This window comes from Eulemur rufifrons, chromosome 8, assembly GCF_041146395.1.
Source record: "Eulemur rufifrons isolate Redbay chromosome 8, OSU_ERuf_1, whole genome shotgun sequence".
Lineage (NCBI taxonomy): Eukaryota > Metazoa > Chordata > Mammalia > Primates > Lemuridae > Eulemur > Eulemur rufifrons.
The window spans coordinates 99,651,050-99,677,577 of record NC_090990.1 but is presented as its reverse complement, the minus strand read 5'-3'; the positions used below and the strand labels follow the sequence as shown (position 1 = coordinate 99,677,577).

The 26,528-nt window shown below is 43.8% G+C and overlaps 1 protein-coding gene across 3 annotated transcripts; it reads left to right on the top strand.

The window, feature by feature from the left end:
* The first annotated feature begins 39 nt into the window (after nucleotides 1-39).
* Nucleotides 40-6,913, top strand: TSACC (TSSK6 activating cochaperone). 3 transcript variants are annotated; one of them, XM_069478578.1, is made up of 4 exons: nucleotides 40-119; nucleotides 1,353-1,412; nucleotides 5,178-5,306; nucleotides 6,686-6,913. In XM_069478578.1, the coding sequence occupies exons 2-4, from the start codon at nucleotides 1,376-1,378 to the stop codon at nucleotides 6,898-6,900; spliced, it is 381 nt and encodes a 126-aa protein (XP_069334679.1). In that variant the 5' UTR covers nucleotides 40-119; nucleotides 1,353-1,375; the 3' UTR covers nucleotides 6,901-6,913. The 3 variants fall into 3 exon arrangements, with proteins under 3 accessions (XP_069334679.1, XP_069334680.1, XP_069334681.1); XM_069478579.1 differs by lacking the exon at nucleotides 40-119 and having other exon boundaries at nucleotides 1,264-1,412; XM_069478580.1 differs by lacking the exon at nucleotides 40-119 and having other exon boundaries at nucleotides 1,376-1,412; nucleotides 6,697-6,821.
* The last annotated feature ends 19,615 nt before the right edge of the window (nucleotides 6,914-26,528 follow it).

Here is a 26,528-nt window from a genome sequence, read left to right as displayed (position 1 = left end):
GTGCGACGCGAACATCAGCGCAAGCGCTAAGGCTCGGGCAGTTGGCTGGCGCGCTATTACGCATGCGTGTCAACTACAGGGGTGGGTGCTGGGGTTGAGGCTTTCGATTAACACCGTAGGTGAGGACATTAAAATCTGCGTTGCTCCTCGGCTCTTATGGGACTGTGAAAGTCAAGAAAGGCATGACAGTTTCCATTCTTTTATTCCAGCCTTAGCTACAGGGTGGAATAGAGGGGAGAGAATTCAGCCGGCAGTTGAGGGAAGACCTGGCTGACTAGATGCAAGGTGAAATGGGAGTTGTAGTCCCATCGGGCAGGGCTGGGTGGCAACAATTCCCCCCCCCCCGCCACCCCCCCCCCGCCCCGGGCACACTGGGAATTGTGGTTTATCCTCTCTGGACTAGTTGCTGTGTGTGTACTTTTACCTTCTTAGGCAAATACTTTCTGCTGAAGCTGTGAGCAGTACCAGAGGACGGTGGCTTGCATTCTCCCTAAGTTATACCATCCAAAACATTTTCTCAAGTATTCCCTGTAGTGTTTTGAGATTTTCTTTACCCACACCCATCTCTCTCCCGCTCTCCTCACTCAACTCTTCGACGTTAGAGATGATGGGGAGCCAGCGTTTTAAAATTACCAAACAGGATAGGAAAAGTACGGATAATGCAGAAATTAAGCATGGAGGGAAGACGGAGAGTAATTGCCCTTTCGTAGGACACTCTTAAGATTTGGGTTTGGTTAAATAACTATTTTGTCCAGAAGAAAAGGAAACCATAATAATAAAAATAACTTTTCCTGGCCGGGCGCGGTGGCTCACGCCTGTAATCCTAGCACTCTGGGAGGCCGAGGCGGGTGGATTGCTCAAGGTCAGGAGTTCGAGACCAGCCTGAGCGAGACCCCGTCTCTACTAAAAATAGAAAGACATTATATGGACACCTAAAAAAAAAATCTATATAGAAAAAATTAGCCGGGCATTGTGGCGCATGCCTGTAGTCCCAGCTACTCGGGAGGCTGAGGCAGTAGGATCGCTTAAGCCCAGGAGTTTGAGGTTGCTGTGAGCTAAGCTGACGCCACGGCACTCACTCTAGCCTGGGCAACAAAGTGAGACTCTGTCTCAACAAAAAAAAAAAAAAAAAAAAAAAAAAAAAAAAAATAACTTTTCCTAACTAGTGAAGGGTCTATGAGAGCACAAACAATTCAAGAATAGTCACTTATGTTTGGCCATGAAATAGAGTACACCCTTTCTTCCTTTTTCCTCCCCAAATTGGAGATATGCTGGAGAGAACTTATGAAATTGTACATGGTACTAATAATAGCGTGGGTTGTTGATCATGTGATGCTATGATTTTTCCCCAGGCACCACACCTGTTGGTGTTCAGATGGAGCAGGACACTAGTCATCCAACTAACAGAAAAGGTGTGTGTCAGAGGCCCTGCTTCCCCTCCCTTAAATGCCAGACCTCCCTAATTGCTCAGCATTTGGGAAAATTATTCTAGTTGTACATATATTTTTTCCTATTACTTGGAAAGTACTTGGAAACTTAATTGGAAGTATGTGTGTTTGTTCTGCATTACCCACTAAGTGGGAACATTGCTGTATTCCCAGTGCCTAGAACTCTGTTAAATTAGTAGATGCTCAATAATTATTTGTTGAATGAATCCATTCTTTCTTTGTATTTCTTCTTAATACTTAGAACAAGACAGGGATCTTAGAAGACATGGTATTAACTAGAGTGAACAGATACTCAGTTTGAGTGGGACAGTTACACTGGGCCAGGGAAATGCCTGAGGCCTTCTGACTTTAGAGCTTATCCACTTAATTATAGGCGGAGTGATTATTTTATGTGAGAGGACCTACTATACTATAGCTGGACGTAAATTAACTAGCTGTTTTCACAGAGTTTATAGTACAGTGATAAGGAGCATGACTTTGGAGTCTACAGGGCCTGAATTTAATTCCAGCATTGACACATACTAATTGTGGGATCTTGAACAAATTTCCTAGCTCAAGTTTCCTCAAATAAAATGTGGATAAAGCTGCCTACTTCTGGCCGGGCGCGGTAGCTCACTCCTGTAATCCTAGCACTCTGGGAGACTGAGGTGGGAGGATCGTTCGAGCCCAGGAGTTCGAGGCCAGCCTGAGCAAGAGCGAGACCCCATCTCTACTAAAAATAGAAAGAAATTAGCCAAACAACTAAAATATATAGAAAAAATTAGCCGGGCATAGTGGCACATGCCTGTAGTCCCAGCTACTCGGGAGGGCGAGGCAGAAGGATCGCTTTGAGGAGTTTGAGGTTGCTGTGAGCTAGGCTGACGCCACGGCACTCTAGCCTGGGCAACAGAGCAAGACTCTGTCTCAAAAAAAAAAAAAAAAAAAAAAAGCTACCTACTTCTCAGGGTCATTGTGAGAAATATATAAGAGAATGTATGTAAAGCAACTTTTATTATTATTTTCTCTATTCTGCCTCCTTTTGCTGCTCCCAGCCTCGTCCTCTGTTATACATTCTCTAGTCAGAAATATGGTTCCTTTAGTATCGATTGTGTGTATTCTTCAAACCTTATATTAGTGACTCAGTAGCAAATGCATCTTCATATGTCCAGGAAGGGCTCAAATTATTTAGAAGTGTATTTGCATGGAAATTAACACATTTTTCAAATGGTAAGAAGCATCTTGAGACCTGAGTTTCAGGTTCTGTCTCCTTACCACACTCTGCATGAGCCATCAAATGACTGATGACTCTGGAGCAGGAGGGAGGAGAAGATGGAGAACCCACAGTAGCTTGGAAAATCCACGAACCTAGTGGGGGGAAAAAAAACCCAGATTTCTTTCACCAAGAGTAACTGACAGGGAACTTAACAGATTTCAATTTTCATAGGCTCATTGACCTTCCAGACAGAAAGCACCTCACCCTGGCACCCACATATGAGCACTTCATCCTCCTACCAGACCATTCCTTCAGTGGCACTCTGAGTAAAAGACAAGAATAAGACATCTTCCTTCATACAACCGACTTGTCACACCTCTGCCCCCAGACTTGTTTGTCATGAAGAGGCCCCCTCTTTATCTTCATCCTTCAGATCCCAGTTGAGCTATCACTTCCTCAAGGACACATTCCCTGGCTCCATAGACTAGGTCAGGTGCTCTCATAGCACTTACTGGAGTGTAATAAGGTGCGTACTTGATCACTTAATGACTGTCCACACTGCAAGACTGACAGTTCCAGCAGAGTAGCGACCACATCTGTTTAGCTCACTGTGGTATCCTCAGTGACTGACACATAGTAGGCACTTAGCTGTCTCTTATGTGTGTGAATGAGACATTCATTCATTATGACAGTTCGATCATTGACTCCCTACTGTCCTAAGCCCTTTAATTCTTTCCTAGCCCAGCTGTCTGACTTTCCATCCGTTGCTGTTCTGTCTACTTTGCCACTTCCTTTTCATTTCCCAGACTCCTGAGGAGGACTTCTTTAAAGGTCCAATTTTCTCTCTCGGTTTTTTACCTTGAAGACCTAATTTATTTTTGCAGCTTCTTCATCCTTTTGGGGGGCTGGCCTGGCAGCTGACCTTTCACCTGAGCTCAGTGCCATTTCTCTGGCTGTTTTTCTAGGCATTTCTATTTGGATTTCCTACAATTAACTCAGATTCAATGTATTCAAATGTGATTATGTTAATATAACAGAACCCCAGCTCAAATTCCCTTGAGTAAAAAAAGTAATTCAGGGGCTTGGGCAGTTGGGAGAGACGCTGAGGGAGCTCACAGAATAGGAAAAGGAGCTGCAAAAAGCAGGGTCTCAGGGACTAGAACTGGGGATTGAATACCTATTGGTATTAATATTTGTCTATACATCTATCTCTCCTACCCTCTCTCTTGTGCCTAATCTCTTGCTTTTATCCACTTCTCATGGTATGCTGGCCAAATTCGGTAGCTTTCATTGGGCCCAATTTTACATTTTCCCAGCATAGCAAATCAAAAGAAAGAATGTTTGTTTGACAAAGAATCTATATATTGATCCCAGGAATGACTCTGGCCCAACTTACCTCATGTGCTTACCGCCTTTGATCAGTCACAGTTGCGAAAGGGGACAGGATACCATGATTGGCCTGTACTGGGTCACAGGCCCATCCTTGTTGGGGAAGCAGCCTTGATTACAGTCTCACCAGTATGTCCTGAAATCTGGAGAAACAGTAGTTTCCCTGAGGAAGGGTTGCTCAGTAGACAAAAATTATATATGTCTACTGCAGGACTCATCAGCTTCCTACAGATCAGCTTTTCCTTCTCACTTAACTATTTTCGCCAAAGGTAATCTATTCACCCATTTAAGAATCTCTTTCATGTCCAACCCATTATATTTAATACCTATGGATTAATCAAAATACCATCTTAATTATATTTTCTAATCCTAAAAGGCTCAGTGGCTTTCCATTGTATTCAAGAGAAAGCTTAAACATCTCAGATTTGCTATTGTAAAAAGTCTTCCATGGCCCATCCTGCCTTCCCACTCTCCCTACTCCTAATTCTGGCCAGTTTTCCAGGGCTTCTCAACATTCCAGCCATATTCTTGCTTCCTTGCCTTTGCTTAAGGCATCCTTTTTCCTCCCACTTGAAATATCTTTTTTGTTTATCAAAACTTCCCAAGTTTTCAAGGTTCAATAAATATCCTCCACCTGCATGGAGCCTTCTCTGACTATTGCACTCATATTGATCTCTTCTCCCTTTTCAAAAACATTTGTTTTTACATTTAATGCCATACTTGTTATAATTAACAGATGAAAGGCCTTATTTTTACCCCAGACTATCAGACTCATTGTTTATGTCCTTGTGTTGTTTTATCATTGTTTCACCTGTGTCTGATTTGTCTCCCTAACTAGATAATAAGCACCTAAGAAATTATGTCTTACACATCTCATTTATGCCCTAGCATCTAGTACAATAGTAAACATTTAGTGCCTATCAATAAGAACTTGTAAAATGTAAGCAAATGAGATTTTATTAGCTTTATTAGCTTATTCCGCTCCTGCTTAATCCCACTATGATTTCTTTTTGTCCTATGTATCCTTCTGATATATAAGGTATTCAGGGCAGGGCCTCAGCACCTGCTTTCATAGACCAGGTACAGGGATCTAATTAGAAAGGCTATCCCTGTTGGAATGAGCTCTGATTTAGTTACCTCTGATTTAGTTCCAGCCAAAGAGGAGGGTAATGCTGTACCTCTTTGTAAAGCAAAACCCTCCCCCAGCTATATTAATCTTCAAGCAAGTTCCCCACCAGCTACTTTCCTCAACATCCAGACAACAAAGCTGCCCTCAGGTAAGGATGTAGGGAGTTTTTCCCAAAGGGACTCAACAGAGGGAGGGGTTGCATGGAGAAGGTGGCCTGAGCTTTCTGCTGTTGATCTAGTACCAACTCTGTGTCAAGAGACCTCTAGATTTTTCATTGGCAGCTTGTTGATTGTTCAGGTCTATTGATTTCATTTTCTTCCCAGTTCTACCTGTTTGTGTTGCTTCCTTGCTTATTGGCATCTTTGCTAGACTAGGCAGAAGTGAAATGAAACTTTTGTTGCTTGCTAGTAATGTTAGGAAAAGGGGGCCAGTTAAAAGGAAAGAGGCTCAGTTTCTTTGAATTTCCATTATTTATCTTCCCCTGGGGAAGTCATGGGTATTTGGATGACCTATGGGGAACCCAAGAGGGCACTAGGCAGTTTTTGAGGACCTTAGAGTCCAACAAAGAAGTGAAGATGGGCTGGGCGCAGTGGCTCATACCTGTAATCCTAGCACTCTGGGAGACCCAGGAAGGAGGATTGCTTGAGGTCAGGAGTTCAAGACCAGCCTGAGCAAGAGTGAGACCCCCATCTACTAAAAATAGAAATAATTAGCCAGGGATCATGGTGAGTGCCTATAGTCCCAGCTATTCAGGAGGCTGAGGCAGAAAGATCCCTTAAGCCCAGGAGTTTGAGGTTGCAGTGAGCTATGATGATGCTACTGTACTCTAGCCAGGGTGACAGAGAGAGACTTTGTCTAAAAAAGAATTGAAAAAAGAAGTCAAGATGAATAAATATAAAACAACAAATAATATAATTACCAAGGTTAACTAAGAGCTGGCTGTGTATAATGTAGTTGAAAACATCAGAAAAAGTGCTGCAAGAGTGGTTGAAGTTAGACAACAGGAAGAACTTCAAGTCACTGCTAATGAGACACTATGTCAGGTAAGAGAAAGAGGCTAAGGTAACCCCTGAGCTCTTGAAAGGGAAGTTAGGTCTCACTCCCAGGCCATTTCATTCATTCATCAAATATTTGTTGAATACTTATGTGCCAGGCACTCTTCTAGGTGCAGAGGATAAAGCAGTACACAAATCAGACAAAAATCCTTGCTTACCTTCCTGGAGCTTGTATTCTAGAAGGGGGACTTAGACAAAAATTAAAGAAGCAATTACAGAATATACCATATTATCATAAATACTATGGGAAAAATAAGGGAGAGGGGTAAGGAGTTTCAATGATTGGTTTCAGATTAAAATAGGATAGCCAGCTAGACATCACTGAGAAGGTGATAGCTGAGCAAAGGTGTCTGGATTTGGTTGTGCCTGGAAGGATTAGAGAGGTCATTTTATTAGCGCTCTTCCAACCTCATACAATTATGAAATCTCTCTCCTTTGTCCCCTTGCACCTCCATTGCTCTTCCTTCAGGAGTTGGCCACAAGCCCAAGGAATGCCTAGGACTCCTAGAATGTATGTATGCCAATCTCCAGCTTCAGACTCAGCTCGCCCAACAACAGATGGCTATTTTGGAAAATTTGCAAGCATCCATGACACAACTGGCTCCTGAGAGGGAAAGTAAGAACTCTTCTCTCCCATCTTTATCTCATCATCTGTTGTTAAATCACCTGCCCCAATTCAGTAAATGAATTGTGGAACAAAGTTATGGTGTGTTTTTCCCTTTGTCTTCCCAGTGAGCCTTTGTTGGAATTTGGGTATGTATATTTTACATATGGGTAGTTTACAAGTTCATAATAAGTGCTCATTGAGTGTAAAGCATTATACAAGGCACTTGTGGTTATATACTACAGAAGGGACAGGTTTGTGGGATTTACTGTCTACCAAGGCAGATAAGACAGATAATTCATTGCAAAATTTAGTGTTGTTCTGAGGTGGGATGGAGGTTAAGAGATAACATGGAAGTTACTAAGATACAACTGGATCAATCTTGGAATCTTGCTGAAGAAAGTGACCATATGATGCTACTTGAAGAAGAGAGGGATTGGGTGGCATGGACAGATGGAGTCATGTACATAGTTCCATGTCAGTTGGGAATCTTGGACAAAGACCTAGAGTTAGGAGAATAAGTCATCAGAAGTAAGGGGAAGAACTTTATCCCCTTGTATATAGAGCGTGAAGTAGAATGTAGAGGAGCTGAGGGCAGGCAAGTCAGCTTTCCCTGAAGAATTATTCGGATAGCAAATTTTAGAAGCTCTGGAAAACCACTGGAGCTTTCGGATAGCAGTGAGACACACATAAGATAGTAGAAACACTGTGGGCAAAACATTTTGGCATGGAGGGAAAATGGAAGTTGAGAGACCTGCATAAAGTAATAATAGTAATCTGATGTGAAACCATCATGGTCTGGGTAAAGGGGTTAGAAATGAAGATAGGCAATGGGTAAATCTGAGCTATATTTTAGAGAAGGATTAGTCTTAAGCTTGAAACACCAAGAGACAGTGTCCTGAAATTTCTAAATTGTGAAGTGAATTTAATGAGGGTTCAAGTTCAGCGGTAAGTTTTCAGTGTTTGAGAAGACAACTCAGGTTGACTTAGCAATTTGAGATACATTAGGACACCACTTTCTCTTATAGGTTTATTGGCAAATTAGTCTTTCTTTCCACAGAGGCCATATTTTTATGTGGAATGTGAAGATGAAACACAAGTTAGGCTTGAATACAGAGGTGAGGAGGAGGTGAGGAAGAAGTGAGAAAGCAGTGATGGAGAAGAGAACTTTACATTGGCCTTCAACTCTCTGAAGGGATTTCCAGAGAGACCTCTTTATTCTGTACCATTAAAGAGAACAGAGCAAGAATAAGGCTGACAGTGAAGCTTGAGGAATTAGAGCTTGGCTCTTAGGAAGAAATTCTGGTTATCTAGGTTATTGCTCATGGGGGAAGAAAAGGAGGTAACTAAAATAATTTTATAATGGAAGAGGTCCCCATATTTGTGGATAAGTGTGGACCTAACTGTGCTTGGATGCAAAGGGAAAGTTAAGTTATATCTGGAAATTTCTGTTAGTCCCATTATCCCATCACTTTCATTAAAATGCAGGTTTTGAATAAAATCTTAACTGGATCCCCTCTTCATGTGGCTGGTGATTTTGCTGTTCATACTTAAATCTCAAAAATCATACTTAATGGAATGATACTCCATGCTCATGGATAGGAAGACTCAATATTGTTAAGATATTAGTATTTGCAAGCATCCATGACACAACTGGCTCCTGAGAGGGAAAGTAAGAACTCTTCTCTCCCATCTTTATCTCATCATCTGTTGTTAAATCACCTGCCCCAATTCAGTAAATGAATTGTGGAACAAAGTTATGGTGTGTTTTTTTCCCTTTGTCTTCCCAACTTGATCTATAGATTCAGTGCAATCCCAGTCAAAATCCCAGCAAGTACTTAGTGGATACTGACAAACTGATTCTAAAGTTTATGTGAGGGCCCAGGGTGGTGGCTCATGCCTGTAATCCCAGCTCTTTGGGAGGCCAAGATGGGAGGATTGCTTGAGGCCAGGAGGTCAAGGCTACAGTGAGCTATTAATATGATTGTACCACTGTACTCCAGCCTCGGTGACAGTGAGAACCCTGTCTCTAAACAAAATAAAATAAAATAAAATATGTATATGGAAAGGCAAAACCCACAGATTAGCCAACACAATGTTGGAGAAGAAGAACAAAGTTGGAGGACTGACACTTCCCAACTTCAAGACTTTAATATAATAAATAATAATATAATATAATATGATATAAAGCTACACTAATCAAGACAGTGTAGTATTCATAAAAGAATAGACATAGATCAATGGAACAGAATAGAGGGTCCAGAAAAAGACTCACACAATGAAGGAACAAAGGCAATCCTTTGTGGAAAAAGGATAGTTTTTATTTTCTTATTTTTTAATTTACTTTCTGAGACGGATTCACTGTCACCCAGGCTGGAGTGCAGTGGCAGGATTATTAAAAAAATAGCATAGTACAGTAGTTCCCAAAATGGGGCCAGATATTCCTGGGTGTTCCTAAAACCCTTTTAGGGGATTCATGAAGTCAAAACAATTTTTATAATAATGCTAAGACATCATTTGCCCCCACTCTCATTCGCTCATGAATATACAGTGTTTTCCAGAGACTAAATGGCATGTGATATGTAAGAGATTGGATGTAGAAGCAGATGTGAGAATTCAGTATTTTCTAATAAGCCAGACATTAAAGAAATTTGTGAAAATGTAAAGTAGTGCTCTTACTAATTGTGTTTTATTTTGGATAATATAGCTATTTTTTTAAACTTTTTTTTCCTTGGCCAATTTAGTCTAATATCAAATTTTTTATTAAAAATATTTTATGTTAACATGTCATGGGTTTATTGTTTCTTAAATGAATATATGAATATTTTCAATGTTCTAATTTCTAATAAGAAATATATTGATAGACATAACCCACATAGACAAGAGCTCTTTAGGATCTGTCATAATTTTTAAGATTGTAAAGAGGTCCTAAAACCAAAGCCTGTGAGAACCACCGGTGTAGTGTAGTGGGGGGAGGGAAGAGATTGTGGGAGGCAAGGAGGCCTTGCTGATAAGGTAACATTTGAGCAGAGACCTGAAGAGAGGGAATGAGCCATATGAATTTCTGGGAATGGAGCATTCCAGGCCAAAGAAACAGTGAATGTAAAGGCCACGAGGCAGAAGAGTGTCTGGAATTCTGGAAGAACAAAGAAGTCAGTATGCTCGCAATGGTGTGACTGCGAAGATGAGATCAGAAAGGTGGTGAGGATGCCAGGTCACGTGCAGGGCATTGCAGGATATTTTAAGGGTCTTGGCTTTTACTCTGAGTGAAATGGGAAGCTATTGGAACATTGGAGGATTATAAGAAAGAGTTATGTAATCAGAAATACTCTTTTTTTTTTCTTTTTTAAAAAGAGTCTCGCTCTGTCACTCAGGCTAGAGTGCAGTGCATAGCTCATTGCAGCCTTGAACTCCTGGGCTCAAGAGATCCTCCCACCTCAGCCTCCCTAGTAGCTGGGACCACAGATGTGCACCATCATGCCTGGCTGAGGTTTTTTTTTTAGAGTTGTGTTGACCAGGCTGATCTCGAACTCCTGGGCCCAAGCTATCCTCCTGCCTCGGCCTCCCAAAATGCTGGGATTACAGGCATGAGCCATCGCACCCAGCCAGAAAAACTTTTTAATAGGCTGAGTCTAACTGCTATGTTGAGAATAGATTGTATAGAGGCAAAGGAAGAAGCAAGAGGGTTCTTCAATAATCTGGGCTGGGACCAGGGTGGTAGAGCCACAGAGATGGTGAAAAATACTTGGAGTCCGAATATATTTTGGAAGTATAGCTCTCAGGATTTGGTGATGAATGGATGTAATATGTGAGAGAAAGAGAAGACAAGGATGACCCCAAGATTTTTTACCTGGGAAAAAATCATTCCTGGAATATCTGGAATGATGGTGTTTTCATTTATGAGATGCAGAAACCTCAGGGAGGATGTAGGGGTGGGGATACAGAGGTTAGTTTTTGATCATGTTAGGTTTTTGATGCCCGTTCGATATTTAAGTGGAGATGTCCACCAAGCAGTTAGATACGTGACTTGAATACAATAGGAGGCCTGGGCAGGAGGTAAAAATTTGGTAGATATCAGTATATTGATAATATTTAAAGCCACAAAACTGGAGATCATCTAGGGAATGAGAAGAGAAAGAACTGAGCTCTGGGCACCACAATGTTAAGAGTTCCAGGAGAGGAAGGGGCACTGTCTGGCTCTCCTCTCCCGAGCTTTGGTTGGAAAAACTAGGGTAGTGTTAGATGAGAACATGTTCAGGAATGCAAGAGCCAAATCACATTTCTTTCACTGTTAGGAAAATAATTTGATTACTGAGAGAAAAATGTCACCTTAATTATTTTTCCATAATGGCCACCAATAATTTCTTTTTTTTTTTATTCCCTGCAGGTTAGAGATGACAATAATTTCTTTCTCATATTTCTTTGCCTCTAATTTTCCAATCTTTCTTCTTCCAGGCCCCTGGCCAATCAGCCAAGGCATTCACTACTGCTCTCCAGAATGCCGCATACAGTCTTACCTCAGGCCACTTTTCCCACCATACAAAGTGGACAACCAAGTGTAATGCTCCAGCCTGCCCCTGGGAGCGTCTCCCCTCACCCCTGTCCCTTAGGGCCATGCTGAATGAGGCTGTAATGCTGCAGCAGCCTGTTTACGGTGAAGACAAATACATCATGCTGACCTGTCTGTGGACCAGACTGACTTGTTGGTTTTTGACTTTGGTTTGCAGAGAATTTAGAACATACATGTAATTAAACAGAATAGTTATATGAACCCCCATCTATCCATAACTCAGACTTAAAACCACAGCCATTTCTGTCCCATTCATTTTCCCCACCCATGTTACCTAGAAACAAGTCCCAGACATATAATTTCACTGAAAATATTTTAATGTGTATCTCTAAAAGACAAGGAATTATTTTTAAAAATCATGGTTATGCCTGAAAATAACAATAATACCTTAATATCAAATATCTAGGGAGTGTTCAAAATCAGGCCTGAATTTTTCTTCGTCTGGCAGTTGGTCTGGAAAAGTTTCCCATGAGGCCATAGGTGTGAGTTGAGGGAAAGCAACTGGTGCAAGGGAGATAGGTGCCGTGGACGTCTGGACCACCAGTTCATGCAGTTAACATGTGTTTTCTGGACCTGCGCAGTCCCTCATGTATTCCTTGCTCAGTCGCAACAAAACCACCATCCCTGTATTTTGTGGTGGTGCTAATTTCTGCAGTTTTTCCCAGGACAGGTGGTGCTTTTGATTTATTGTCTTCTACGAATTAATACTAGAAATCCTAGTTCCATTTAAGTATCTCCTACTGTCAGTCTCCAACTCGGGAGGCCAGTTTCTGGAACTTCTTGGCTCTTCCTACCGTGATGGCCCTTATTCCAGCTACTAAGTATATTTATCCCAATTCTACCTTCCAAAACTGGTGAGAAACCACAGGGTGGATCCATGAACCGATTTGACACACTATAAGGCAGACTTGGACCAGAATTCCACTTACTGCGTGGAATCCATAAGCTCCCATTCTAACCAGACAACCATGAATGACATTTTAGGTCCTTGGGTATTGGTGTTAGCTCAAACCTCATGTACAATAAATCTCAAAATGTCTGGGCATTCCCCCCCTTTCTAGTGCACAGTTATCCTTATAAATGGATGCAGGCTACTTTGGGGAAGGATCAAGGAAAATTTGTCAGAAATACTTGTGATGATGTCGTAAGGTCTTTGCTCAGAGGAATTTTGTCTCCCCTTCAGCTGATGGACTGTGAATCTGTGAAATGACTGACTTCTGAAAATAAGGGGAGGGACTGTGATTTTCCACTGTGGTGACTTCTGATTACTTCTTGTGATTTTTTTCCCAATTCTACAAGTAACATCTGTTTCTCTCTCTGATACCTGTTTATACCCCTTGAAACTTGTTTACCTATGAGCCATTGCCATAGATACCTGTACATTAAGACACTCTGATTATTATCCTAGCTTTGTTGAACATTATGATACTTTTGTTTATTTTGTCTCTGGAGGTTAAGGGCTCTATGGCTTTGACTTTTTGGAATTCCATCATTCTAATTAATACTAGAAATCCTGGTTCCATTTAAGTATCTCCTACTGTCAACTCTGGCATATGGATGACAGCAACTCTCAAGTTTCGCAGAGATTCTGGGGCCCCTGTCACATTTCATCTTGTCTTAGTAAAGGGCATGCTGGGCCCTTTAGGAGAATATAGTCAGGTGGTGGTCCTCGGGGTCTCACATAACAAATCCATTATAAAACTCCCACCTCTTTGAGCTTTCTCAGCCCTTCAACAGCATGTCAAGATAGTTCTGGCATTTCTACCTCACCTACTGTAGGCTGTCATTGAGTCCAAGCTCCAAGGAACCATCTCCTTGATTAGTACTGGCTCCAGATGTGCTTGCCAGCACATTGAACCCCAAAATATAGGTGAGTGTTTCATGTCAGTAAATTCTTCCCTATCCATCATTATGTTCTATAGCCTCCCCCTCATTCCAGATTCACTCCATGTGCTCTCCAAGCTCCAACTGGTTCATATTAGCCAGGTCACGCAATTCTTTTGATATGTAATTACTTCTTCATAGAACTGTGTATCTCTGAGCTGTGTTGAGGTCTAATTTTAGTTATCTCCTTGGAGATTAAAAAAGAATGGCAGGGGTGGTACTTGATAAAAGCAAGTAACATATTTGAGACATCTTTCTCATGTGAGGTCTTTGCAGGGTCTGCATGCAAGGGAAGGCTGCTTTTCTCTAGCAAGGAGAGAGGGTTGCTTCTGCTGACCTGGAATATTAGAAAGAATCTGGAGGTTCAAGATTCTCAGGCTCATGCACCCAAATGTCTCCTCCCAGGTCTTTTGGTCTTACTCTTCCTGTCAGAGTCCTGACTTTGATATAGGAGACCTGTTGACACTGTGCATTCAGTCTCCTTTGCAATTCTGACACCTATCAATTAGATTCCGTATCTGATTTTCAGTGCAGTCTGCCTTGCAACTGAGAAGAGAGTCTCCTTAAACATTGCCATAGAGGCTCTGTGGCTTTCACAGAACGCCTTGAGTTAATAGCAGGCTGACCTGAGCCTGTAATTTTCTTTTTTTTGAAGACTTCCAAGGCAATTAACAAAAGTCAGTAATCCTTATAATTACCATCATCCCTATGCCATTTAAGAGTCATAGCTATGATATTTCCCAACACTTGAACCTCATTCTAATCCACCACTGGTGAGAATCTTAGTTACCTGATGCTATCATACACCAGGAATTATCAGCAATGGAGTCTTTTTTTGCCATCTGACTAAAGAGTGATCCAGTTCCAAAATCCCATCCTGAAAGTCTAGAACCAATTGCTTTACTCAGATTCTCCCAAAAGCAAAGCCTGAGTCAAAGGTTTGCATGCATTAGTTTATCTGGGAATGCAATCAAGGGAGCAGATATATAGAACAAGGGAAGAGGCATAGGAAATAAGGGAAAGATGATGTAAAGATGTGTCACTGAGTTGGCTACTACCATAGGTGACTGGTGTTTCATCCCACAGGGCCTTCTCAGGGGCTTTATGAAATGCATCTCAGAACCACCAGCCAAGGGGAATGAAAAAGGGAAAATTTATCTATTGGCTCCTGACCCCCACTGGGCAAGAGTGGTCCCACCATTGTTAACTCTTCCATGCTTCCAGGTTGTACATGCATGAGTCTTTGTGGGTTCTTGCAAAGAAACCCCAGGGCAGGAGATAGAAAGTACATAGTGCAGGCCAGGCATGGTGGCTCACACCTGTAATCCTAGCACTTTGGAAGGCCAAGGCAGGAGGATCACTTGCGGCCAGGAGTTCAAGACCAGCCTGAGTAAGAACAAGACCATGTCTCTACAAAAATAAAAAATAAAAAAATAAATTAGCTGGATATGGTGGGGCATGCCTGTAGTCCCAGCTACTCGGGAGGCTGAGGCAGGAGGATTGCTCAAGCCCAAGAGTTTGAGGCTTTTTGAGTCCAGAGAATTTACAGAATAGGTGTCTGTTATAATGAGTGATGATAGTACCTTCGGGACATCCTCATGACAGTGTCTCAGAGGGAATTGCAAGGAGGGTTATGGAAGAGAGAAGATGGCTGCTGTGCCCAGGCAGGATTCCTGGACAGTGTCCTTCTCCTCCTGGTCTTCCCCTCAATGAGGCTGAGATTTCATTAATTACTGTCCCTCTTCCTCTTACCTGAATGTGTTATCTTAGAAGTCTCAGGTTTTGCCACTCCTTCTTCTCCAGGTCCTGACTCCTTTTCCAGTTCTGGGGGCTTTCTAATTGCTCTGAGGCTGAGAGAAAGGCCCAGAGAAAAGCTCTGGGAGAAGCCCAGCTCTCTCCTCCTCTGCTGTGTCTCCTGGTGGAATCCATGACCCATGGTTGGAAACCCTGGGATCCTCACAGCCTGCTAGCCTCACCCAGAGCCTCCAGGGCCAGGTTCTAAACTACCTCCCTCCCAAATAAGCCCTCTGCTTTGGGCTCTCTCTGACATGGGGGTTTGGTTTTCCCATACCACATCAGCTTTTTGCCACTGCATGAAACCGTACCCCAGGGACTGGACTACTGCTCAAGCTCACTTCACCACCATTTTCTTCCCTGCTGAGCTGAGCCAACTCTCCTCTGGGCAGGTCCTTCTCTCCTTGCACTGAAGCCCAACTCTTGGTGATGGGATGAAAACCAAGGGAATATCAAGGTATCACAGGTGAGGACCTCATTAACCGGACAGTAGGACCCAAAGCCCAGGCAGTAGATTTTCTGAGACAGGCTAAGGGTAAGCCCGACTCAAGGACTGCTGTTTACTGCCAAACTGAACACTTACTGAGAAAGTCTGAGGACAGGTAGTTTTGTTTTGTTTTGCTTTTTAATGATGTATGACCCTATAATAAAGAAGTGAAACCATTCTGTGATCTCAGGTTTGACTGGTTTGTCCTGTACACAGGTTGAGCCATGCTCTTGGTTAAGAGTGTAGCAATTATGGATTTTTGTTTCCCAGAGGTTCCTAGACTCTCAAAGCTAAAAGGGCCTCAAAGTTCCTCTAGATTTGTGGTTCTCAAACTTTGACATGGATCAGAATCACCCAGAGAGTTTCTTAAAAAGCAGACCATTGGACCACGCTCTTAAAGTTTCTGACCCAGTAGAACTGGGATGGGACCGAGAATTCTGTTTTCTAACAAGCTCCTGGGTGGGGGCCGGGGGTGGGCTGCTGCTGCTGCTATTCTAGGTTTGTGATCTGCAACTCTGGCTACACGTTGTAATTGTCTGGAGAGATTAAAAAAAAAAAATACTGGTGCTGAGACTCCACCCAAACCTGTTAAATCAAAATTACTGGGGGTGGGACTAAGTGTTGGTATTTTTTGAAAGTACTTTCCCCCAACCCAGGTGATTCTAACGTGCAGTCAGGGTTGAGGACACTGATCCAGAGTCTGCCAGGCCAGTGTGGTTCATTTAGGAGAGTGGGTGCTGTTATTTGGGATCCCTCAGAATCATCAACTGAGCTTTTTCAAAATGCCCCCAGTGGTTCTGGCGAGTGTGCTTTAGGCCCCCTACCCCTCTGGGTCCATGGTTCTCCTGCTGGGAGTCACTGGCTCTCAGCCAGGGCAGCAGGTCTGGGTGAGAAGGCTCTTCCCATACCTGGACCCAGGTCTGTTTCCCACAGCTTTCTCCAAGCTCTTGGTGAACCAATTCCATCATGAAGACAGGGACCAATTGTGTTCCCCGCTCCCATCCAAGGGCTTTCCAGATCAAGCAGCCCCAGTTCCTTTAACACCCTCCTATAGTTTTCATCCAAACCTGCCTCTGTTTATTGCCCAAATCAGATGTGGCACTGCTGAGTCCACAGCTCCAGGTATATTCAGAGTTTGGAAGAAACGGAATTTGGAGGGAGAGATTCAGAACCCTGGAGGCATGTTCCAGGGAGCATCTTCCCTTCTGTCTAGGGTCCAGCCCCACTCCCAGCCCTTTCTGAAAACAGGATCTTCTGGGATTTTTCATTTTCTAACATTTGTAAACCACTTGGTGGGAGTATGGTGTAAAGTCAGATCACCAGTTTCAAGGAGTGACACATTTAAAAAAATAATTTAAAAAAATTTCATTAATAAGTTTAACATTAATGAAAAATCAGAGATTTTGTTTTACCCCTGTTCTTTTTTTTGAGACAGGGTCTCACTCTGTTGCCTGGGCTAGAGTGCTGTGGCATCACCATAATTCACTACAACCTAAACTCCTGGGCTCAAGGGATCCTCCTGTCTCAGCCTCCCAAGTAGCTGTGACTACATGCACAGGCTACCACACCTGACTTTTTCTTCTGTTCTTGACAGTTTTTTCTATTGTTGTATAACCAATACAGCATAGAACATAGCCTGGCACATAGTTGCCGCTCAATAAATAGTTGCTGCTCAATAAATAGTTGCTGCATATTAAGATGACTAATAAAATTAAATATTTAAAGATATTGACTGAATAAGTGGGAAAGATAATTGCTTACAAATTAACCTGGCTGAGAAGAAAGGAAGGTGAAGACGAAACAGAGAGCCAGCAAGGGAGCCCAGCCCAGCCAAGGATGTGAGGTGCACCCGTTTCCCCTCCCCCTGCCGCCAGCTCAGCATGCCCGAGGTGGAGGTGTTGGGGGACGGAGAGCGGTGTGTTGACTCCGCTCCGCCGCCAGGTGGCGGGCTGCCTCAAGGTGGGTGGGCCCCGCCCCGAAAGCGGGAGGAAAGGAACCTGGCAGGGAGGGGCAGGGTAGAGGTCTGCCTAGGACTCCCAACAACGCTGGGGGATGCTTCACTTCGGTGGAGATGAGGTTGCAACCTCTTTCAGCCAAATATTTCATTCAGGAATTGGGAGCAGGGACCATGCTATGTTCAGTGGATGCTCAGTATTGGGCGGGGTTGGAGGATGAGGTGGTGTCACCCTCAAGGTGCCCCAGTCAAGGGAAAGGGATGACGGTATAATTCCCAATGGGGCGTCCTGTGCTCTAATTTTGGGGAAAATACAGCAAGGGGTCCAAAGGCAGGGGTCATTTTCTAAGGGAATCGTACTTGAGGTGGGCCTTGAAGGCGGAGTCCTTTTTAGCAGAAGAAAGGGCATGCAGGTAGTAGTATGAACTAAAGTACGGAGACTGGTAAGTGAGCTTCTCAACCTGGAGGGAGAAACGGGCTGCTTTTGAGAGGGGCCTTCTCAGTTCCCTGCTGGAGATGGGCCTGCCCACAGGCTTCGGTCGGAAGAGGTTTGGGGGCTGGAGGTGGAAAGGTGGTGGTGGGGGGGCTGTGTGTGGCAAGTGTCAGAGCAGCAAAGAAGGGGTGTGGAGGCAGACCTCGCTTTCCAGCTGCACCTTGATCGTGGCTGGCTCTCTAGCATCTCTAGGAATGAGAGGTGGAAGGAACGTTCCAAAATGATCATGGAAGACCTGGGGACCGGATGGTGTGGTTCTGCATCCTCCACTAGTTGCTTCATTCATTCATTCATTCCACAGACATTCACTGGGCATCTACCTCCATCTGGCATTGCACTGGGCACCAGATAGAGTAAATCAGAGAGGGCTCCTACCCTTGAAGGGTTCACAGTCTACCCAGAAAGATACACAAACAATTCAATTCATATTATGTAGTATTCATTGTACTACTACATAATAAACTATAATAGCAACAGTTCTGTTCATTGTTTCCTTTATTCTGGATACTTTACACATGTCATCTTAGAGTCACAACCAACTGGTTAACCCTGTATTGATAGTTCCTTTTTGTGTGTGTAGTATCCTCTTTTAACAAATAGAGAAATGGAGGCTCAGAGAGATTAAGTAGTTAGTTCAAGGTCATCTAGTTTATTTGCGTAGAGCCAGGATTCAAATCCAGTTGTGTTTGGCCCCAAAACTGTGCTCTTTCCACTGTACCATAAATTCCTACCTAAGGAGTCCACGCTTGGGAAGAAGGCACAGGAATGGGAGTCAGTGGACGATTCTTGGGGTGAGAAGGGGGTGAGAAGACTTGGAGAATGAGTTGGAGGCAGGTGGAGAAGGGGGATTCCAAGCCAAGGGAAGGACATCAGAGGCCAGGTGCCCTGTGTTTCAGGAAAAGCAAATAACCTCACCTGTCCAGGGACCATCTAGTCCCTCAGCCACTCAGCCCAGTGGTCTCCATGGCAATAGGCTCACCCAGGTCTTTGGAAATCTTTTTGCCTGGAATTGGCCTAGCAGAGGCAGGGCCTATCTTTCTTTCTTTTTTAGGAAAATTCCTCCCTCCCTCCATTCATTTATTTATTTATTTATTTATTTATTTCTTGAGACAGAGTCTCACTCTGTTGCCCAGGCTAGAGTGCTGTGGTGTAAGCCTAGCTCACAGCAACCTCAAACTCCTGGGCTCAAGCGATCCTCCTGCCTCAGCCTCCTGAGTAGCTGGGACTACAGGGATGTGCCACCATGCCCGGCTAATTTTTTCTATATATATTTTTAGCTGTCCATATAATTTCTTTCTATTTTTAGTAGAGACGGGGTCTCACTCTTGCTCAGGCTGGTCTCGAACTCCTGAAAACAATCCGCCCGCCTTGGCCCCCCAGAGTGCTAGGATTACAGGCATGAGCCACCGCGCCCGGCCTCTTTTTTAGGAAAATTCTTTTAAAATTATTTTTATTTTTTGGGCCGGGCGCGGTGGCTCACGCCTGTAATCCTAGCACTCTGGGAGGCCGAGGCGGGCGGATCGTTTGAGCTCAGGAGTTCGAGACCAGCCTGAGCAAGAGCGAGACCCCATCTCTACTAAAAATAGAAAGAAATTATATGGACAGCTAAAAATATATATAGAAAAAATTAGCCGGGCATGGTGGTGCATGCCTGTAGTCCCAGCTACTCGGGAGGCTGAGACAGGAGGATCCCTTGAGCCCAGTAGTTTGAGGTTGCTGTGAGCTAGGCTGACGCCACGGCACTCACTCTAGCCTGGGCAACAGAGAGAGACTCTGTCTCAAAAAAAAAAAAAAAAAAAAAATTATTTTTATTTTTTAAAAATTTAAAAGGAAATTTTTATTTCTCGGGAACATAGATTCTAGTTGACCTGAATATATACTCCCCTTTTTTTCTCTCTGAGAGAGGAGCTGGCTGTTTCCCAGGCCGCTTCCTCTTCCTGATTGTTCGCTCTCTCCACTCAGACTGGCTCTTCTCCCAAGGGCCACCAACAGGCTCATTTATCTTCATAATTTCTATTTGGAAGTTCCTTTCCTCTTTAGCCGCTGGTATATATGCTTCAAGGAACAGAAATATTTTCTGAGTATTTGCAGTTGCACTGCATCTTCCTATATGGTGTGTCATAAGGATCCTTTAGGATCTGGGGAAGTTGTGAAGATTTAAGCCTTTGCTACTTTACTCCCAAATTCATGACTAGGATTTAAAGATTTTAGGCCCATAACTCATGCTGCCATATGTAAACTGCTCAGAAAATATTTTCCTCCAACACTTCTGCTCACTAGTCTTTATTGCTCTCATTTGTTCAGTAACCAAGTTTATGAACAATGGTTTTGATAAATTCTAGCATTTTACCAGTTCAAAAGCACTTCTTGGCTATGTTCCACATGAAAGAAACACAAGCCTGGCCGGGTGCAGTGGCTCACGCCTGTAATCCCAGCACTTTGGGAGGCTGAGGCAGGAGGATCGCTTGAAGCCGGGAGTTCAAGGCTGTAGTGAGCTATGATTGCACCACTGCACTTCAACCAGGGTGACAGAGCAAGATCCTGCCTCTAAAAAAATGAATAAGTAAATAAAATTAATTAATTAATTAAACAAACAAACAAACAGAAACACAGGTACCAAGCAGGCTGGTGCCCATGGAAGTTGTAATCCGCTAAGGAGTGTGTAACAACTCACTTGACAAATGAGAAAAAAACAAAAAACCACAGGCACCAGTGCACTACACTGGATTTTTCTTTTTCCTTTTTTTTTCAGCTGAACTGCAGATTCATACACTGTATTTTTCATCCTTCTTTTTTTGCATCTTTCAGGGCTAGCTGTATTTCCCTTAGTCCATTAGCTAGTTGCTAAAACATTGTCCATCTTTAAAAACAAGAAAAGAATTCCAAGACACCTCATTCCCGTACTGCCTCATTTCTCTGTTCCCCTTACAGCAGAACTCCTTAAAAAAGATGATTAAGCTCTCTGTTTCCCCTTCTCTCATCCCATCCTCCCTTGAACTCATTGCCATGAGGCTTTCACCATCACCAGCCCACGTTCATTCCAAGGTTTCCAGACCCAGTATCTTGTCAAATCCAATGGGCAGTTCCCAGTCCTCACTCTAAGCAGCTGATCATCGCCTTCTTGAAATACTTGTCCCGCCTCTCTTCCTGATCTCTAAGTTTTGGGGTGCCCCCTCTTTTCTCTCTCTCTGTTCACCTTCAGGTTCTCACCCAGTCTCAGTACTAAATGCCAGCTCCACATTGACGACTCCCACATTTCTATCCCAGCCCAGACCTCTCTCCCGAACTCCAGACTCCTGTATCTGACTGCCTACTGTCCATCTCCTTGTGTACATCTACTAGACATCTCAAACTGTACATCTTGAAATGGAACTCCTGATGGCCCCCAGAACTGCTCCTCTCTCAGTGCTCCCCAAGCTTGGCAATTGGCATCACCATTCCACTAGTGGCTCGGGCGGAAACCCTGGGTACCACCTTTGACTCTTACATTAGCTCAGGCTGCCATAACCAAATACAGTCATGTGTCATTTAACGACAGGGATCTGTTCTGAGAAATGCATCATTAGGTGATTTTGTCACTGTGCTAACATCATAAAGTTATTTACACAAACTGAGGTGGTATAGCCCACTACACACCTAGGCTATATGGTACAGCCTATTGCTCCTAAGCTACAAACCTGTACAGCATGTTACTGTACTGAACATTATAGGCAACTATAACACAAATTACAGATATCCAAACATAGAAAAGAGGACAGGTGTGGTGGCTCACACCTGTAATTCTAGCACTTTGGGAGGCCAAAGTGAGAGGATTGCTTAAGACCAGGAATTCAAGACTAGCCTGGGCAACATAGCGAACCACTATCTCTACAAAAAACAAAAAAATTAGCTGGGCATGGTAGCATGAGCCTGTAGTCCCAGCTACTCCTGAGGCTGAGGCGGAAGGATCCCTTGATCCCTTGCAGTTCAAGATTGCAGTGAACGATGATTGCACCACTGCATTCCAGCATGGATGACAGAGAGACCCTGTCTCTTAAAAAAAAAAAAAGATACAGTAACAACAATATGGCATAAAATATAAAATATGGTACACCTGTATAGAGTACTCACCATGAATAGAGCTTGCAGGACTGGAAGTTGAGCTAGGTAAGTTATTGAGTGAGTGGTGAATGAATGTGAAGGACATTACTGTACAATACTGTAGACTTTATAAACACTGTACATTTAGGCTACACTAAATTTATGTTAAAACTTTTTCTTTCTTTAGTAATAAATTGGCCGGGTGAGGTGGCTCACGCCTATAATCCTAGCACTCTGGGAGGCCAAGGCAGGCGGATTGTTTGAGCTCAGGAATTCAAGACCAGCCTGAGCAAGAGCGAGACCCCATCTCTACTAAAAATAGAAAGAAATTATATGGACAACTAAAAATATATCTAGAAAAAATTAGCCAGGTATGGTGGCACATGCCTGAAGTCCCAGCTACTCGGGAGGCTGAGGCAGAAGGATTGCTTGAGCCCAGTAGTTTGAGGTTGCTGTGAGCTAGGCTGATGCCACAGCACTCTAGCCTGGACAACAGAGTGAGAGTCTGTCTCAAAAAAAAAAAAAAAAGAAAAGAAAAAGAAAATAATAAATTAACCTTAGCTTACTGTAACTTTTTTACTCTATAAACTTTAAAATTTTTAAAACTTTTTGACTCTTTTCAAATAACACTTAGCTTAAAACACAAATACATTATATTGCTGTACAAAAATATTTTCCTTGTTTATATCCTTTTCTATAAGCTTTTTTCTATTTAAATTTTTAAAACTATTTTCTTAAAAACAAAGACACAAACACACACATCAGCCACATACGCAGAGTCACAATGATCAATATCACTGTCTTCCAAGTCCATATCTTGTCCCACTGGAAGGTCTTCAGGGACAATAACACACATGGAGCTGTCATCTCCTATGATAACAGTGCCTTCTGGAGTACCTTCTGAAGGACCTGCCTGAGGCTATTTTTACAGTTAACTTTTTTTAGTAAGTAGAAGGAATACACTCTAAAATAATGATAGAAAGTATAGTATAGGCCAGGGACTGTGGCTCAGGGATTCTGAGAACTGGAGAAGAGATCCTGAGGTGGAGCTGTGGCCTGCTCCCCTTTGGCTGCCGTCACATCCGTGTAACCCACTCCTAGAAGCAGCCCACTGCACCCTGGTACTCCTTCCTGTTCTTCCCTGAAGGGGCCCCAGTCAGGCACTCCAGAATTAACCAAACACACTTCTTTATATGTTCAAAACTAAGGACGAGGCTGGGTGCGGTGGCTCACGCCTCTAATCCTAGCACTCTGGGAGGCCAAGGCAGGAGGATCACCTAAAGTCAGGAGTTTGAGACCAGCCTGAGCAAGAACGAGACCCCATCTCTACCAGAAATAAAAAAAACATTAGCCAAGCATCATGGTGAGCACCTGTAGCCCCAGCTACCCAGGAGACTGAGGAAGGAGGATTGCTTGAGCCCAGGAGTTTGAGGTTGTGGTGAACTGTGACAATGCCACTGCACTCTAGCCAGAGCAACAGAGCGAGACTCTGCCAAAACAAAACACACACACACAGAGACACACACACACACAAAACTAAGGACTGAGGCCCAGATTTCCTACTGCCTAGGAAGTTAACACAATTCTTCTAAGGCCAGTAGCCTCTCAGGGACATAAAAACAACCCGACCCTCAAAATCCACTCAGCTAAATACTAACAGAGGCCAGGAGGAATGGAAAGGAAAGAAATAAACGGCCACGTCATTTATTACTACACATCGTGTGCTTTGCGGACATCACTCCCCTCAACAACTCCTATGAGGTAAGTACTATTATTCTCTCCATATAATAGATGAGGAAACTGAGGTTCAAGGTATGTTAAGCAACTTGTCCAGAATCTCTTTGGGACAGAGCTGGGACTCTGACTTACGTTCCTCTCACCCTGAGGCCATGCTCTTACCTTCTGCACTTCGCTGACTTTCGAAACTTTTACTGGTCAGGAATTGACTACAGACCCTCAACAGGACAGGTGAGTTTTTATCGCTGAAGCAAGGCTGCTATTGGGCTCAGGAACTGAGACTACGTCTCATTCATCTTGATGTCCTGAAAACAGAGCGTTCCACTGGATGGTGACAGAGTGTGGAGGACGTTCCCCCAGACTTTAGCATAGCACCTGGCACATACCAGGAACACAAACAGACTGTGTTCAATGAATAAGGGAATGGGAAAGAAGTTGTTTTGAAATAATTGCCTTCCAACAAACTTCTTTTCCCTAAGGCACTGTCATTTTTATTTTACAGATGAAGAAAGCTTAACAAACACAAGTAATCTGATTCTGACAAACTTTTACGTGGAGGCTAATGTGGTGAACCCCTGGAGAGAAAAAGGCATATTAAATTTTTACCATGTCAAGTATGCTAATATAACAATATTTTGCGTAGTACTGCAGTTTGTCTACCCCCAGAAGGTGGAACTCTCTAGTATAGCCTCTTTTCTATTTTCATACCAGAGTGTTCAGACACAAAGTTGTTCTCCTCTCTATTCTAGCTATGAAATTAGGCCAGGTCTCAGTATAAGCATCACTTCCTCTGGGAAGCCTTCCCTGACCACCCCCATCATAGGTTAAGAGCTGCTCCCGAGTGTCCCCACGTGGACCTGTCTCTGCCATTATAGCCCTCTGCAGTATGAACATCTGCCCACTCATTTACATCTGCCCTGGGTGGAACCTCTGCCCAGGGCAGGGGACACATCTTGTTCCATTGAATCCCCAGTGCCTAGCACAGTGTCTTGCACACAGTAGGTGCTCAATATATGTTTGTTGAATAAAGGAAGGCTTTGCCTTTTTCCAAATCTCCTCTGTTCAAGGGTTGTTACATCACTGAGACTACTGGTCTGATGGCCCTTCCTGAATGTACCTATCCCAGGCCCCCAGGCCCTGCTGCCCACGCCCTCCAGCCAGTGACAGGAGAACACATGGAGACGGGCCTGTCTCCTTCATCTGTTCCTGTCCTCAGAGACACAATGCACCCTGTAGTGTGAGAAGCCAGTGACCCATTTGCCCTTCCTGCTCAGCCAATCAGAACAGTAATAATCACCACATCTGTTGAATGCTTACAAAAATGCCAGCGATCTATATCAATTATTTGGAATCCTCATAACAATTCCGCAAAGGAAATATTATTAGACCAAAATATAAGAAAACAGACTCAAAGAGGGCCCAATAACTTGCCAGAGGTCATACAGTAACGGTGTGGTAGATGGATGAATGAATGAATGAATAAACAAGTGCCTTGATAACTCTGGTCCTTTGCTATTCTTCTCTTTTTTTCTCCCATAAACACTGGGGATGGCTCCATGGAACTAAAGGAGCCAAGTGTCTCCTTAGCCAAGAGAGCAGGGAGTAAGCAGAAGTTGAATGCAGTAGAGATCAGCTCCGAGCAACCCCAAGTTACTCAGTAACCTCAGATACTTGGTCCCCAGGGACAACCTGGCCAGCCTGGGCCAGGGCAGGCAGCAGACACTGGTTCCCCTTGGCTACCTTTCAGGCACTCAGCTGGTCACAGCTGGAAACTGGAGATGGAAGGGCAAAGATTGGCAAACCTTAGGCCAGGCAGCATGAGAGCTGATGATGGAGTCGGGGGCCCCCCTCAGAGGAGGCCTGGAGTGGAGGGAGGAGTGAGAGATGAAGCCTCACCCCACCATTCCATCAGAGATTCCAGCACCCGAGGAGGCAGGAGGGAGGACCAAGAGCTCTGACATTACTTGGTGATCCAAAGGAAAACCATGGACTGAGCCCCTCCATACTGCTTGGTGGGTGGGGGCTCAGGGAAGCCTTTCCCTCTCAGGTAGCAGCCTGGCAGGTGAGCCCTCAGAGGGGGAAGGTAACCTGGGGGGACCCTCAGTAGGGGAGGGCTGTCAGGGTCCTGCTCTGTGCTTGGACCAGGGCTGATACCAGCTGGTATCCACTGGTTGTTAAAATATCAAGATCATACCATATAGGTTGGTAAATAGCTTTGTCCAAAGGTCTCTAATTGTACTCTCCAGAGAGTGGCCCAGCTCTCCTGGCCCTTCCAGAGGGGCTCCTCTAGACCTACCCACAATCCAGCAACTAAAGGGTTAACACCTGACAGGCAGGGGACCTCCAGAACCCAGGCCTGTAACAACCTTGACTAGAACCTATGGTTGTAGCCCCTGGGTTGGCACTAAAAGAATATTTGTTGAAGAAATGAATGTGCAATGGAGGAGAGGGACTATCAGACCCAGAGAAATTCAGAGAGACTAAGGGAGACAAGAGGTGAGACAAAGATGCAGGAGGCTGGCATCAGGGAGGCAATTCCCAGAAGACCCTGGGAAGGGCCAGCTCACTCTTCCTTGTTCTCCCTGGTTCTGCAGTTCTTCTTCTTCTTCTTTTTTCTTTTTTTTGAGACAGAGTCTCACTCTGTTCCCCGGGCTAGAGTGCCGTGGCATCAGCCTAGCTCACAGCAACCTCAAACTCCTGGGCTCAAGCGAT